This window comes from Ranitomeya imitator, chromosome 1 (genome assembly GCF_032444005.1).
Source record: "Ranitomeya imitator isolate aRanImi1 chromosome 1, aRanImi1.pri, whole genome shotgun sequence".
NCBI lineage: Eukaryota > Metazoa > Chordata > Amphibia > Anura > Dendrobatidae > Ranitomeya > Ranitomeya imitator.
Window position 1 is genome coordinate 700,457,968 of NC_091282.1, and position 17,165 is coordinate 700,475,132.

Genomic DNA, 17,165 nt, shown 5'->3' on the forward strand with positions numbered 1-17,165 from the left:
AGATGTCCAATCTTGATATTTCTTACAAAAGGCAAGCCTTCTCTTCTTCATTGCTGCTGTGAGCAGGGGCTTCTTTGCGGCACAGCAACTTGGTAGACCCAGGTCCTTCTGCAGGCAATGACGAATTGTCCTAGTTGCGATGTTCTGGAGGAGCAGAGGGTACTTGTTTTTTAGTTCAACAGCAGTTATAGAAGGATGTGACATCACTTCACGCTTCAGAAGCTTATCAGTCTTTGGTGAAGTCTTCTTAGGTGCGCCAGAGCCTGACTTCCTCTGCGGTACAATCCCAGGAGGCAATGATGCCTGAGGGCAGATATTAATAGCCTGGAGAGGGTCCACGGTTATTGCCTCCCCTCCCCCCCCTCCCTGGCTAAAAACACCTGCCCCCAGCCACCCTAGAAAAGGCACATCTGTAAGATGCGCCTATTCTGGCACTTGGCCACTCTCTTCCCATTCCCTTGTAGCGGTGGGATATGGGGTAATGAAGGGTTAATGCCACCTTGCTATTGTAAGGTGACATTAAGCCAGATTAATAATGGAGAGGCGTCAATTATGACACCTATCCATTATTAATCCAATGATACAAAACTATGTAAAGCAGTTAATACAAGAGAAGATAGTATTCTGCTACAGATGGATCTGGATAAGTTGGAAACTTGGGCTGAAAGGTGGCAGATGAGGTTTAACAATGATAAATGTAAGGTTATACACATGGGAAGAGGGAATCAATATCACCATTACACACTGAACGGGAAACCACTGGGTAAATCTGACAGGGAGAAGGACTTGGGGATCCTAGTTAATGATAAACTTACCTGGAGCAGCCAGTGCCAGGCAGCAGCTGCCAAGGCAAACAGGATCATGGGGTGCATTAAAAGAGGTCTGGATACACATGATGAGAGCATTATACTGCCTCTGTACAAATCCCTAGTTAGACCGCACATGGAGTACTGTGTCCAGTTTTGGGCACCGGTGCTCAGGAAGGATATAATGGAACTAGAGAGAGTACAAAGGAGGGCAACAAAATTAATAAAGGGGATGGGAGAACTACAATACCCAGATAGATTAGCGAAATTAGGATTATTTAGTCTAGAAAAAAGACGACTGAGGGGCGATCTAATAACCATGTATAAGTATATAAGGGGACAATACAAATATCTCGCTGAGGATCTGTTTATACCAAGGAAGGTGACGGGCACAAGGGGGCATTCTTTGCGTCTGGAGGAGAGAAGGTTTTTCCACCAACATAGAAGAGGATTCTTTACTGTTAGGGCAGTGAGAATCTGGAATTGCTTGCCTGAGGAGGTGGTGATGGCGAACTCAGTCGGGGGGTTCAAGAGAGGCCTGGATGTCTTCCTGGAGCAGAACAATATTGTATCATACAATTAGGTTCTGTAGAAGGACGTAGATCTGGGGATTTATTATGATGGAATATAGGCTGAACTGGACGGACAAATGTCTTTTTTCGGCCTTACTAACTATGTTACGATGTTTATTCTCAGCGAGGAAAGGCAAGTGTAGGACCTAGTATAGAGAGATGCCCTAATGTGGCTACCAGGTACACATGAATTGACCAATTTATGCGCTAAATGCTCTCATTTTTTCATATTTCCAGTGCAGTAATGCATTTCATTTTCCATGTTTCCTGTTTGCATGTTTTAGCTCCGCAGTGTGCTGTTCTTCCATTAATAACACTGTGGTAAAACATGCAGCGCTGATTTGTTCTAGTAGGCATTTTGGAGCATTCACTTTTCATTTCAGTCATTTTTCCCGCGATTTCTTCTGTTTTTCTCCTGAGTGAACCTCGGTGCAGTTTGTAGCCTTTTCCCCACATAAGTAATGCCCTGAAAAAGTGTCATTAAAGAGCATTTCTTCCTAGAAGACTGTCCTTGTGGGCAAATCCGCACAGTTTGGCATCTGAAGAAACTTGGGGACATTTGGTCTTGTTACAGCATTTTGTTTTTTGTCTTGTAATGCTCTTCACATCTTGCTTACTGTGGATTGCATGAGTCTGCAGAAAATGGCCAGCACAATATGCATGATTCTCTTTAGCCCCTGGTCTGATTATAAGGCTATGTTCACACGATGCGTTTTTGCTGTATGTTTTGTTAACTTTTATCTGCTTACACTTAGCAGATTTTGCTGCATTTCTCACTTAGGTTTTGGTGCCCTTTTTTTCTCATTCAACTTCATTAGGTTTTGGCATGAAAACAGCAAAACCTGATACCTGCGTCATTGCAGTGTTTTTTTCACCTTTTTACAGCGTCTTTGCACTACACATTGCTTTCAATGGATGAAAAACGCAAAAACTCTGAAAGAAGTGACATTCAGCATTTTGCAAAAAGCAAGCTCTTTGATAAGTCAGGGACTAAAAAAAGTGTGTGCATGAGATTTAAGAAATCTCAAGACTTTTCTAGTACTGTGAAACGCAACTGAAAATTTGCATTAAAAAGGCTGCAAAAAAAAATCTGCAAAAATGCAACGTGTGAACATAAATCAAAACGAACACATCCAGCCAATGAACGGCAGCGCTTCCCAGGACTCACATCCAAATATCATCTTTGGACGTGAGTCCCGGGAAACTCTGCCATTCATGGGCTGGATGTGTTCGTTTTGATTTACTTGTCCTGTGTGAGCCTGTGTTTGGCTCTTTCACTTGGATACACCAGGTGCAAGCTGCAAGCCCTGTCCATTGAAAAGTATTCCAGAGGAATACACGATCTAAAGCCATATCAGTCTTCCACCAGGTGGGTGCATGAAGTTGTGCACCCATCAAAGACTATTATATATTGTGTTTATGCACTTAGGGCACCGCATTTTGTCTATTCTTCTCTTCCAAACAGGGTTTTTTTGTTCATTCGTAACGTGTGAACATAGACTAAGGGCTTTGCTGCGGACTTTACTTGTTGCCTGTACAGGATTCTCAATAGCCAGATTAAAAAGTAGATGTGAAGAATGTGATTTGATGTGTTAATTTTACTGTGTAATATTTAATTGTCCTACGGATTGCGCTAATTTCTGGGGGTCCCTGCTGCAGGACCCTCTCCATTCAGTCAATTGACTGGAACTCCTTATGACTATGAGTGCTAGATAAATTATAACGACATACTGCTCTTTGATCCAGTCTCTCTTGTATTATACACTTCATGGCATATCCACAGGATGTGTGATAAATGTTTTAGATGAAGGTCTGGGACCCACATCTATATTGAGTAGGGGGTCTACCGAGAATGGTGGCATGCCTTGTGGAGCTCTCTCCATTCTTTAAGTGTGCCAGAAAGGGCTCGTTCCACCATTCTCAGTACTTCTATAGAAGTAATCTGGAGAGAACCGTGTCTCATCGCATCTCCATTCCCCTCTCCATACTGTGTGACTTTGCTCTGGTGGGCCTTTATCAGACGTTTTATTGCATATCCTGTTCACATATAAGTGTGTGAGATGGGGCGACATCCGATAACTCGCCTTTTAAAACCCCTTCGGGTGGTCTCTGCAGGTCCTTGTTTCTTTGTCTGCAGTGACAGTGAGTATGTGCAGACCACGTGACCTCTGCAGCCAATCGCTGACCGCTTATGATGCGGTGATGTGTGCATGTACGTTACTGGACCGCCGAGGACATTGATTGGCTGCATCGGTCACGTGCATGGAAGGTATGTCGGGACGAAGAGACTTGGATCCAAGAGGCCACCGAATGTGACTGCACAGAATAGGATTTTTTTTTATCCAATCTTATAAACTTTTAAGCTTGGATCAACTCCCCCTACCTCCAAAAGAAAAAAAAAATTAAGAAAAGAAAATGGTTATTTACCGTAATTTCCCCCTAATCTTTTAAGCTGGGATCGCCAAAAATAAGATAAATGCAAATTCATATTAGTTTCCCCATAAAACCTTTTAAGCTTGGATCACCCCGAGAAAATAAAAATGCACATTTGACAGATAAAAGGAATGAAACCACCAATAGGACGGCTCTCAAAAACTTTCATCTCTAGTAGGAAAGAAGTATCAGTAAGTTATATTCCAGCTAGTCCGATTCTTCCCTGCCAAAGCAAACATTCGGGAGTTTTGTTGATTCTGTGTCAGTGTAATGAATAGTTAAGGCATACTCAATTAGCCACGTTCTTATCTCCTCCATGAAGACCTGCAGACCAATCCCCTTGTAATAGACAGCAAATATTAGCCCATCTATTATCTGTACGTTCTCGTCAGGCCGTCTGCTAATGGTGGTGTGAAAAATGGTTACTAAGAAAAAGGGGGAAGATGGAAGTGGCTCAGATAGGCTACGTTCACATTTGCGTTGTTGTGTGTTGCGTCGGCGACACAACGCATGCAAAAATGCATGGTTTTGTGACGCATGCGTCCATTTTTGGCTTGCTTTTGGACGCAAAAAAAAAGCAACTTGCTGCGTCTTCTGCGCCCTGATGCTTGCGCCAAAAATGACGCATGCGTCACAAAACGCAAGACCACGCATGTCCATGCGCCCCCATGTTAAATATAGGGGCGCATGCGTCACCGCGGCTGCGCCCGACGCAACGCTAATGTGAACGTAGCCATACTGGGCGTATACTACAAAGAGGGGAAAAAGTCTGAACTGGTATTTTGGGTCTGGCACCGCAGCCGGACAAGTGCATGGCCAACCTGATTTCCAAGTATGGTTTTCTCCCCCCAAAGAGTGTAGTAGTTTTATTTTTTTGGAACGTTAGGGCATGGCAATACCATATCAGGTTTTCTTCAACAATGTATTTTTTCTTGCCATTATATGTGCTGGCATATGATGTAGATCACAATGTACTCTGGTCCTCCCACTGAAATATTGACACACCTTTTTTTTTCTTTAATTTAATAATTTAGCAAAATGTGCAACTTTTTATACTAATAAGTTACAAAAAGGGTAAAAGACATCCCCCCCCAATCTTTAACTTATTGCACGTGGTTCTTGACATTTGCACAATCGTGAAAAATTTGGCACAAAACTCCAACGAACACCAGAAGTGTAAAAAAAAAAAACTTAAAAAATATAACAAACATGATGATTGAATCTATACATGCTTAAATGTGGACAATTAGGGAGTTATCTGGGTATAAATGTTACATTGCAAAGGATACAGCACACTACATTTTTGTGAATAAATACAGCCTCGGGCTTTATTCTGACCACAGATTCTGGATCATGGATCTTTAAGAAGTTTATCCATCTCCAAGATCATATCCCAATATGTAGCATCAGCAGCAGATTAGAAATGTTGCTTGGTTCTTCTGATTCTCTGTTGTTTACCCCGTGTGTATGCCTTGCAGTAACTTGCATATCCATGGTTACGACCACTAATATAATGACAGCTGTTAGTGGATGTAACCATGGCTACCTAAGCTACTGCAATGCCCTGCACATGGGATAAGCGACATAGTGCATTAGAAGAACTACAGTGCCAAAAAAAATCTTTACAAGTTCAATGAAACCACAAAATCTTAATATTCAGGTGGATTCCAGTGTTTTATTGTGGATATTTTATTATAATTAGTATTTTGTCATGTCACCCTTACATTTTATCACCATCTGCAGTCGTTTAGGCATGAATTCAGCAAGGCTGGCTAAGTATGTGGAGTCCATGATTACCCACAGTGTCTTCAGCACCTCCTTTAGTACTGTATATTTTGGGTCATACCGTGACACGGTACTCTGACGACGCACAACCTTTGAGCCTCCCCTGACCAGCCTGAAAGTGCTCTCATCACTAAACATTAATTTTGTTCCACACTTCAGATGTCCAATCTTGATATTTCTTACAAAAGGCAAGCCTTCTCTTCTTCATTGCTGCTGTGAGCAGGGGCTTCTTTGCGGCACAGCAACTTGGTAGACCCAGGTCCTTCTGCAGGCAATGACGAATTGTCCTAGTTGCGATGTTCTGGAGGAGCAGAGGGTACTTGTTTTTTAGTTCAACAGCAGTTATAGAAGGATGTGACATCACTTCACGCTTCAGAAGCTTATCAGTCTTTGGTGAAGTCTTCTTAGGTGCGCCAGAGCCTGACTTCCTCTGCGGTACAATCCCAGGAGGCAATGATGCCTGAGGGCAGATATTAATAGCCTGGAGAGGGTCCACGGTTATTGCCTCCCCTCCCCCCCCTCCCTGGCTAAAAACACCTGCCCCCAGCCACCCTAGAAAAGGCACATCTGTAAGATGCGCCTATTCTGGCACTTGGCCACTCTCTTCCCATTCCCTTGTAGCGGTGGGATATGGGGTAATGAAGGGTTAATGCCACCTTGCTATTGTAAGGTGACATTAAGCCAGATTAATAATGGAGAGGCGTCAATTATGACACCTATCCATTATTAATCCAATGATACAAAACTATGTAAAGCAGTTAATACAAGAGAAGATAGTATTCTGCTACAGATGGATCTGGATAAGTTGGAAACTTGGGCTGAAAGGTGGCAGATGAGGTTTAACAATGATAAATGTAAGGTTATACACATGGGAAGAGGGAATCAATATCACCATTACACACTGAACGGGAAACCACTGGGTAAATCTGACAGGGAGAAGGACTTGGGGATCCTAGTTAATGATAAACTTACCTGGAGCAGCCAGTGCCAGGCAGCAGCTGCCAAGGCAAACAGGATCATGGGGTGCATTAAAAGAGGTCTGGATACACATGATGAGAGCATTATACTGCCTCTGTACAAATCCCTAGTTAGACCGCACATGGAGTACTGTGTCCAGTTTTGGGCACCGGTGCTCAGGAAGGATATAATGGAACTAGAGAGAGTACAAAGGAGGGCAACAAAATTAATAAAGGGGATGGGAGAACTACAATACCCAGATAGATTAGCGAAATTAGGATTATTTAGTCTAGAAAAAAGACGACTGAGGGGCGATCTAATAACCATGTATAAGTATATAAGGGGACAATACAAATATCTCGCTGAGGATCTGTTTATACCAAGGAAGGTGACGGGCACAAGGGGGCATTCTTTGCGTCTGGAGGAGAGAAGGTTTTTCCACCAACATAGAAGAGGATTCTTTACTGTTAGGGCAGTGAGAATCTGGAATTGCTTGCCTGAGGAGGTGGTGATGGTGAACTCAGTCGAGGGGTTCAAGAGAGGCCTGGATGTCTTCCTGGAGCAGAACAATATTGTATCATACAATTATTAGGTTCTGTAGAAGGACGTAGATCTGGGTATTTATTATGATGGAATATAGGCTGAACTGGATGGACAAATGTCTTTTTTCGGCCTTACTAACGATGTTACTATGTTACTATGTTACTATGTATGAAAGAGTTATAAAAAACACACACACAATATTAAAAAGTATTTTAATGAAATAAACACACCGTTTGTTGTAATATTTTATTGTATGCTCAATCCACTCGCTGAAGACCCTCGCTCTGTAACAAATAAAAAATAATAAACCAACAATATACATACCTTCCGTAGATCTGTAACGTCCCATGTTGTAAATCCATCTGAAGGGGTTAAAATATTTTACAGCCAGAAGCTCTGCTAATGCAGTGCTGCTCGTGGCTGTAAACCCCAGCGAATGAAGGTAATGTAGGTCAATGACCTGTAGTTACCTTCATTCGCAGTGATGCACCCCCTGCTGGATGTCCCTGGAGCGTGGGAAAAGTTCCCAGGCTCGAGGTCATATGAGGACATCCAGCAGGGGGCGCATCACCCATTACCCCATATCCCACCGCTACACGGGAATGGGAAGAGAGTGGCCATGTGCCAGAATAGGCGCATCTTACAGATGTGCCTTTTTTGGGGTGGCTGGGGGCAGGTGTTTTTAGCCAGGGGGGGGGGGGGCAAAAACCGTGGACCCTCTCCAGGCTATTAATATCTGCCCTCAGTCACTGGCTTTACTACTCTGGCGGAGAAAATTGCGCGGGAGCCCACGCCAATTTTTTCACGCGATTTAACCCTTAAAGGGAACCTGTCACCCCGTTTTTTGAGATTGAGATATAAATACTGTTAAATAGGGCCTGTGCTGTGCGTTACTATAGTGTATGTAGTGTACCCTGATTCCCCATGTATGCCGAGAAATACATTACCAAAGTCGGCGTTTTCGCCTGTCAATCAGGCTGGTCTGGTCAGGTGGGCGTGTTCACAGCGTTCTTTTCTTCCCCAGGTTTCCGTTGGTGGCGTAGTGGTGTGCGCATGTCCAAGGTCCGGATTCCCTGTGCCCACGTGAAGACACAGCGCGCGATCTGCGCTGTCATTCCTTTCATCGGTGCGGGCGGCCATCTTCCTGGGGCCGCGCGTGCGCAGATGTAGTGCTCTGCTGCACGGGGCTTCAGGAAAATGGCCGCGGGATGCCGCGCGTGCGCAGAAGAGATCGCGGCGGCCATTTTCCCAAAGCCGAGATGCAAACTCGGCTTTGGGAAAATGGCCGCCGCGATCTCTTCTGCGCACGCGCGGCATCCCGCGGCCATTTTCCTGAAGCCCCGTGCAGCAGAGCACTACATCTGCGCACGCGCAGCCCCAGGAAGATGGCCGCCCGCACCGATGAAAGGAATGACAGCGCAGATCGCGCGCTGTGTCTTCACGTGGGCACAGGGAATCCGGACCTTGGACATGCGCACACCACTACGCCACCAACGGAAACCTGGGGAAGAAAAGAACGCTGTGAACACGCCCACCTGACCAGACCAGCCTGATTGACAGGCGAAAACGCCGACTTTGGTAATGTATTTCTCGGCATACATGGGGAATCAGGGTACACTACATACACTATAGTAACGCACAGCACAGGCCCTATTTAACAGTATTTATATCTCAATCTCAAAAAACGGGGTGACAGGTTCCCTTTAAATTTAGGAGCTAGAGCGCCGAAATTTTGAATATACACACTACTAACATTAGTAGTGTGGAATATGCAAAAAAAAAGGGGGATATGACATGGTTTACTGTATGTAAACCATGTCTCATATCATGTCGGGTTTTGGCAGATGAAATGAAAAGCCGGTAATTGAATTACCGGCTTTTCTGCTATATCGCCCTGAAGGAAATGTTAAAAAAAACAAAAAAAAAAACCCATAGACTTACATTGGGTTTCGAGTTTCGGCCGATCCCCGACCCCGACTTTTCAATAGGATCGGCCGATTTCACTCGACCCGACTTTTGAGAAAGTCGGGTTTAGTGAAACCCGACTTGACCCTGAAAAACTAAAAGTCGCTCAACCCTAATTATAACACCTACAAAAGTGATACACAACCAAGATAAGAAATAAAGATATATTTTACTATTAAAATAAGAAAATAATAATGACAGAAGAAAAAAGAGAAGATACAAACTGGTGGAAACTGTGCAGGGAAGTGCTGGGAATATGTATGCACACAATAATAAATGAATGCATTGGGGCAGGTGCGGGCTCCTAGTGTTGGTCAGTATACTGCTATTTTTTTTTCCTCTGCATATGCACTTTATATACAGGCACTTTATTGGCTGCATACTGTCTTTACTTGGCTGATTGATTCCAGGAATTTTTCTCTATTAGGAATTACTTTTATATGGAGTCATATTCTACTTAATTATTAGCTATACTTCTGCCCTGTTATATATAGGCAATATATTTTCTTTACAGCAGCTATCCTCCTATCACTGCCATCATTTGCACACACATTTTATACACAATGAACATTTCATCTACATAGATCCTATTCACTTGATGCACTTTTGATTAGTATATTTCTTGCATTGCATTATATATATATATATATATATATATATATATATATATATATATATATATATATATATATATATATTTTACTTTTTATATTTATGTAATTTTATTCATTTATAGACATACATACTGATTTAGCATCTATTACACCTATATACCGTAATAGGTTTTATTTATTATATATTTTTTACTTTGTATCTTATACATGAATTTGCTGCTGGTGTTTTCATTTATTAATGTGTGCATACATATGCCCAGCACTTCCCTGCCCAGTTTCCTCCTGTTTGTATTTTCTCTTTTTTTTTCTTCTGTCATTATGCTTTTAATATTTAAATAAGAAATAAAAAGATTTTACTATCTTGATTGTGTATCATTTTTGTAGGTTGTGTATTACTCCAGTGGAGACACAACCCTTGGTAATTTTGAGTTGAATTTATCCCCTACTACATATTGGGATATGATCTTGGAGATGGGAATGCCCTTTTACGTTTGAAGTAACCTAGCTGTTGAAATCTCTGTTGCCTTTCCATGTGTTCCCCTGACTGTTATTCATCTCATAAAGTGACTCCAGGAGACTCCAATAAAGCAAGAAACCGCAGTGTTGGTGGCCAGAAGGATGAAAGCGAAGATGACGAGAAGAAGGAGACTAAGAAAAAATCTCGTCCTTGGGCTGCAGCCCCTTTGGCTAATAAAGACTCCAGTGCCAGCGAGGACAGGTGAGTGCTGGGCTAATGCCCATGTGCCTTAGGTAGTCACTAGGCCGTTCCATCTGTCTCTTACACAAGAGGCCAGTACATGAAAAAAAAATAGTTTTTATATTCCCATCAGGTTGTCAGACACATCGCTGCCAGGTTAGCAGCACCTTGTGGGATTGTCTGATGACCAACATTTATCACAGTATATTAATGTAGGATCGCCGGGGACTGCCACTGACCTTGAGAAATAGGTTTCATGTCTGCCATGTTCACTATCGGTCTGAAGGAGGTGGCCAAGTTCATCGCTCTATCTACATCTTGAATGATGCGGTGTTCAAACTATTGCATAAACCTATGTCATGGAAAATGTCTTTTCTCCAAACTGCAGGGTATCTCTAGAAAGCTCAAAGTCTTGTTCACCAAGTTCATCCAACCACGGGAAGCCGATGAAAACTTCTTCTGCTCCTGGGTTCACCACTGTGACTGAGACAGGTATGCAAAATGAGATGTCAGCGGCACAAAGCAACAAGTTACATAAAATCAAAACTACAGTCATCTGCCTTACAAATAAGTTAGGACACCTATGATGAGCTTTCCACAAGGTTATTCTGCTTTTTGGTCAATGTTGTATGTTTTTTAGGTTTTGCGCTAAGGTGGTGATTGCACTGTGAGGTCACCACAATCAGTTGGTCATTTCCATCATATTGTACAATATTTGTGTGATTTTGATTAATATCTAGCACTTCCAGGAATAATCTGTCTCGTATACATCCCAGCAGCTACAGGTCTCACACCTGTTCTATAGGCGCAACACATGCAGGTAATTGCTGTTTGTTAGGCAATCCTTGCATGTGTTGCAGTTGTCAAACAGGCGTGGTACATGCAGCCGCGGGCACTCAAACACATTATTCAAGCACGCCGAAGACACTCGGTTAGCACCTGAGCATGCTCGGTTAACACCTTGTCCGTGCACATTCGCTAATAAATAATCCTGATAATAAGCATTGACGGTTACGTCCGACTGAAACGGCAAGCAATGTGTTGATGACGTCAGCATGGGCAGTCCGACAGTAAGAAACTGGACACCATCAAAGGCCAACTGACACAAACCCTTATGGAAACATAAGGATGAATGACCTCGGGGAGATCAAAACATCCAACACCACGGAGACACCATCACGTGTTTCTCAACGCAGTGATCCAGAACACTGCCCCCATCCCTTATGGGAAATATGCAAATGCATGTAGAAAAGCCGCGGAGACACAATCATCACGTGTTTCTCAACGCAAGCAATAAATGGCCAGGTCTTTCACCTGGAAGGAACAACCACGGGAAGGGCAGCATCCCAAAAGGGAAAACCACCTATGTCAAAACATGGTATCCATCCACAGACAGCTGTTTCGGGGTCCGAGGTCATTCATCCTTATGTTTTATAGTCCTTTTACTAGGCACTGCTCCTAATAGCCAGTTTCCTACTCCACACTGATGAGGGGCAAATAGCCCGAAACAGCTGTCTGTGGATGGATACCATGTTTTGGCATAGGTGGTTTTCTTTTTGGATGCTGCCCTTTCCGTGGTTGTTCCTTCCTGGTGAAAGACCTGGCTATTTATTGCTTGCGTTGAGAAACACGTGATGGTGTCTCCGTGGCTTTTCTACATACATAAACCCTGATGTAGACACACTTCTTTCTCATTATTGCAGCCCATAATTGAAAACATGGCGTCATATTACTGCACTTAGAGACACTAAATACTGTTTAACCTTCGTCCGGCTGAGTAGGTACAATTGTAACTATTCCGTTTTAAAATTGCAATAACTTTTTTTTTTCCGAAAAGCCGTAGAGGGCTGAAATTTCGTCACATCTCTGCAGTTTTGGTCCAGAATATATTGGCCAAATTTCAATTAAAGGGAACCTGTCACCCCGTTTTTTGAGATTGAGCTATAAATACTGTTAAATAGGGCCTGCGCTGTGTGTTCCTATAGTGTATGTAGTGTACCCCGATTCCCTATGTATGCTGAGAAATAACTTACCAAAGTCGCCGTTTTCGCCTGTCAATCAGGCTGGTCAGGTCGGGAGGGCGTGGTGACATCGGTGGTTCTTCCTCAGCTTTACGTTGGTGGCGTAGTGGTGAAGACACAGCGCGCGATCTGCGCTGTAATCCCTTGCATCGGTGGGGGCGGCCATCTTCCTGGGGCCGCGCGTGCGCAGATCGAGTGCTCTGCTGCACGGGGCTTCAGGAAAATGGCCGCGGGATGCCGCGCGTGCGCATTAGAGATCGCGGCGGCCATTTTCCCAAAGCCGAGTTGCATCTCGGCTTTGGGAAAATGGCCGCCGCGATCTCTAATGCGCACGCGCGGCATCCCGCGGCCATTTTCCTGAAGCCCCGTGCAGCAGAGCACTCGATCTGCGCACGCGCGGCCCCAGGAAGATGGCCGCCCCCACCGATGCAAGGGATTACAGCGCAGATCGCGCGCTGTGTCTTCACCACTACGCCACCAACGTAAAGCTGAGGAAGAACCACCGATGTCACCACGCCCTCCCGACCTGACCAGCCTGATTGACAGGCGAAAACGGCGACTTTGGTAAGTTATTTCTCAGCATACATAGGGAATCGGGGTACACTACATACACTATAGGAACACACAGCGCAGGCCCTATTTAACAGTATTTATAGCTCAATCTCAAAAATCGGGGTGACAGGTTCCCTTTAAGTATATATGAAGGTACAATTGTACCTCTGCAGCCTGTTAACGTTGTAAAATTATAAGCCTGATGAAGGTTAAAAAGAGAAAGTTTTTTTTTTTTTTTTTTTTTTAAAAACCTCAGTTTTGTCTTTTTTTTTTTTTTTTCTTTTACTGTCAGGTTTGATTAGGATGAGGGAGCAGAAAAGCCATGGAGGATTCAAACTCCCATCAATGTATTACATTTCTGTACTGTGAATATTATGGTTGCCTGTAAATGTTTTATTTTATTTTTTTTTTAAATTGCTTTATACAGAAGCTGAAAATGCCACTGAGCCATTTGTGAACCAGGTGGATGTCAAAGATTCCCAAACACCCACTCCGAACAAATCCTACCTCTGCATACCATTCCACAAAGGCGAAGATGTGGAGGGACCGTTCAGCGATACCAGTGAGAATCCCACCCCAGTGAACTCTGCTACGAGCACTCCACAGCTTACTCCCACCAATAGCCTCAAGCGTGGCTCTCAGCACAAGAGATGCTCAATGGTTCTCTTGGGCTGTGGAGCTCTTCTTGCCACTGTGGGGCTGGGCTTTGACATGTTAGAAGCTGGTAAATGTAACCTAGGTCAAGATGAGCCTGAACCAAAAGAAGAGAAAAAGAAAAAGGAGAGCCTATTCCAGCGTGCCGCCCGTCCCCGGAGAAGCACCAGCCCACCCTCTAAAAAACTTTTTCGGAAAGAAGATTCTCCATCTCATCCGGCAGAGCCGACGACGTCTATTACGATGCAGTCCCTGTCTTCCATCTCTGAATGTAATTCTACTCGTTCTCTGCTTCGCTCAGACAGTGATGAAATAGTAGTTTACGAGATGCCCAGCAGTCCTGTGGAAGAACCAGCAGCGGTTGTCTGTAATCCACTGGTGAACATTCACATTGAAACTTTTAAGCGGGACCCCAACCAGTCCTTGACTCCTACCCACGTGACTGTAAATCCCCGAGCTCACCACGAACATAGAAGAACCCCTTCAGATGGTGCCATAAAAGCTTTTCCAGTTATTAGTAATGGGAATTCGCCCAACAATTGCTTAGCAAGCTGTACGGCATCAAGTAAGTTCTGTCATTTACTGGTTCTAGACTGTACACACATGGGGACGTACCCATCATGTCTGTCTAGCTGGGTGGGAGGGAGGGGGGAAGATGGCCGGGGATATACCTCCATCAATAGTCACTTCTTCCCTGGCCCCAACACTGCAGCACTAGAGCGTAAAACATGCTTGTAAGGAGGGGTCTGTTCTTAAATTCATGCATCCTGTGGGTCAGTCACCTTGAAAATGAGTGACTACTAGATATGGGGGTTTAAAAGTGTTAGATGTGAACAAAGCCTCATCTAAACATCTCATCCAAAAGAAAAATGTTTGTTTCTTCTAATTTAGATGTTGTTTCTCCAAACCGAGATCCACAAGAAGTTCCCCGTCTTCCTGACCCCAATTTGGTGTTCCCGCCAACTCCTCGGCGTTGGAATGTTCAGCAAGATTCTGCACTGGAAAGACCCAAAACTTTAGAGTTTGTTCCAAGACCTCGACCTTCCACCAACAGGCAGAGACTGGATTCCTGGTGGTTTGTATCCCCTAGTAGAAACCGGGGTGAATCCCCCGCTAATAGTTCATGCACTGAAACCCCAAGCAACATAGACTCCTGCTTTGCCAGCAGCAGTGGAAGCACAGTGGAGGAGAGGCCGGGATTCTCTGGTTTCATTCCCGTTCACGTGGCGCACCCTATAGGGGAACGAACACTACTAGATGTGGATGTGGAAGGTCAGAGTCAAGATAGCACTGTTCCGCTGTGCAGAACCAAACTTAAAAGCTACAGAACGACAACCTGTGAACAAAAACAAGAGTTCTGGTCTTAAAGTGGCATGTCTACCTGCAGACGTGCGACGTGACCGCGTATCTTGCACTGAATGCACTTTGAGGATTCATTAGATCACTGGAAGGCAATATAAAATGTAGTCATTATGCTGCTCGCCTGATTATCCTTAAATATGTCTTTTCAGCTTGAAGACTTTTGCAATACTCTAAAATTCAGAAATTTCAGCAACTCCGCAAGAGCTCCTTTCATGGATGCTATTACATTTTTGTTTTAGATTTTTTTTTATTTTCCCGACCTGATAAACAAAAATTATAGCCAGATCAAAAGCAGGTATCCATAATCAACTTTTTTTTTTTTCCTTGTCCTGCTTCCATGATTTTGTTTTTAATTTTCTTTTCTCCTTCCAGTCAAACACTGTACAATTCCTGTTCTTTCCATTCCTATGGTTTTATGTCACACAATGATATATGCAAACGTGTGTCCTTTTATGTATTTATTGTGGCTGACTTCTGAAAAAGTGCCCTCTGGCAGTGACACCGATGGTGTTGATCGGTATGTACATTGCCATTCATTCCACTACTATTGGCGGCACTATTGCCGTATATTAAACTGAAACCTACACTGGAAACAGAAAATATATATATATATTTTTTCTCTAGTCCTACAGAATTGCTTGTCTTTGGCAGACATATTGCAACGCTGCTTTTATGAAGTCCTGCATGGGTAGCCTATTAAATGCTAGACTTACCCCTATTAGTTCTTTGGGTGGGGGATCTTTCATAAGTCATGAACTGCAGTACATGGATATTTCTAAAATACGGATAGAAATGTTTCCTTAGTTTCGCCAACAAAGATATGTGAAGCCTAGATGTCGTTGGTCTTATCCAGCCAACATCCGACTTTCTAATGTAGTGACTAGCGTATTGTAATGACCGCATGCTGCACAGAGCTGAATGATGGGGTTGGGATTGCTGTGGCGCTGGGCTGACTTGTGAACATAGTTTTACAGGAGTCTGTGAATTATAGTGCATACATGTAACCGAGTTGACATAGGGCTTAAGAAATATTTGTCAGTCATCCCACGCTGACCCCATTTGACATTTTCCTTGAGAAACATTTCTCAAACTATTTTCTCGCGCTTTCCTCATTGCATAGACTTTTTTTCTGACTTCTTCTTTTATGTTCTTTCTTTTTTTCTTATCCCTGATAGGCCCAGAATCCATCAGCAATAAGTGAATCCCGTGTCCCTCTAATATTTTTATTCATAATGGGGTACCTGATTAAAATGTTCCCCTAAACATTGTGCAGGCCGTCGTAACATGCCACTGTAATGATAATGGTACTTTTTAAAATTTGGTGTTAATCATATCTATAAAAGAGGGGTGGGAATCCTGAGTGCTTTTTCTGTATTTCTACTGAAAAGACATGTATAGGAATAGGAAGTGGTTGAGACGAAGAAATCACGGGAGCGTTCATTCCTGATCATTGCCCCATGTATCAGAAGAATGAGCAAAACGCTCTTTCGCCGGATGAGCAGATCCCTTATGCTGGAGAGAAAAAAAATACTGCAGCAAATTGTTTGGTGTAAACAAAAAAAGAAAGTGCTGGTATAATGGTTCGGTCTACATACAGTATCATATTAGCGATCGTACTGTCCCCTTAATGGATTGTCGGCCTGTGTGAACATGTCGTAAGCCAGCGACTATGGACTTTGTGTGTGACTATGATAAATTCTGTCTATGTAGTTTTGTGGGAATAGATTTTGAACTTAATGATGGAAATTCCTGCTGGTTTTGTGATAGTCCAGTAGGCAGAGTTGGTCACTGAGTAGGACCACCCACTAGTCCTGTGAACAATATTACCAGGACATCTTTTCCAACTGACTGCAGAACAATCAGCCCATCTCTTCGTTCTCTACAACCAGATCGGTCAGCATGTTCAACGTGACAGGTTCCCTTTGTAAACCTTTTATATGTCCTTTTATTTTAGTTTGCACCATTCTAGAGGAAAGATGTTGCTTTTGTCTTGGCCTCACTTTGGGGCTGAGCCTTTAATTTGGCCTGTAGCTGCATTCACGAGTCTGCTAATTATTATAGGAACCAGTCAACAATTTAACAGGCACTCTCCCTAATGGCGGTCATCCATCAGCGATCACTGGCCACGAACTTATTCCAGGGTGTTTTGGCTGCCACACTAATAAATTAGCTCTGTCGAAATCTTTGGGTTAAGCCAACTTTAC

General features: G+C 43.4%; 1 protein-coding gene across 1 annotated transcript in view; it reads left to right on the plus strand.

Annotated features, from left to right (window-relative positions):
* Positions 1-16,512, plus strand: part of MAP3K9 (mitogen-activated protein kinase kinase kinase 9) — a 137,720-nt gene extending 121,208 nt beyond the window's left edge. The window contains exons 8-11 of the mRNA XM_069731554.1: positions 10,240-10,393; positions 10,761-10,864; positions 13,373-14,164; positions 14,491-16,512. Coding sequence (XP_069587655.1) covers positions 10,240-10,393; positions 10,761-10,864; positions 13,373-14,164; positions 14,491-14,966 — 1,526 coding nt within the window. The 3' untranslated portion in view covers positions 14,967-16,512. The remainder of the gene's footprint in view (positions 1-10,239; positions 10,394-10,760; positions 10,865-13,372; positions 14,165-14,490) is intronic.
* Positions 16,513-17,165: the final 653 nt, after the last annotated feature.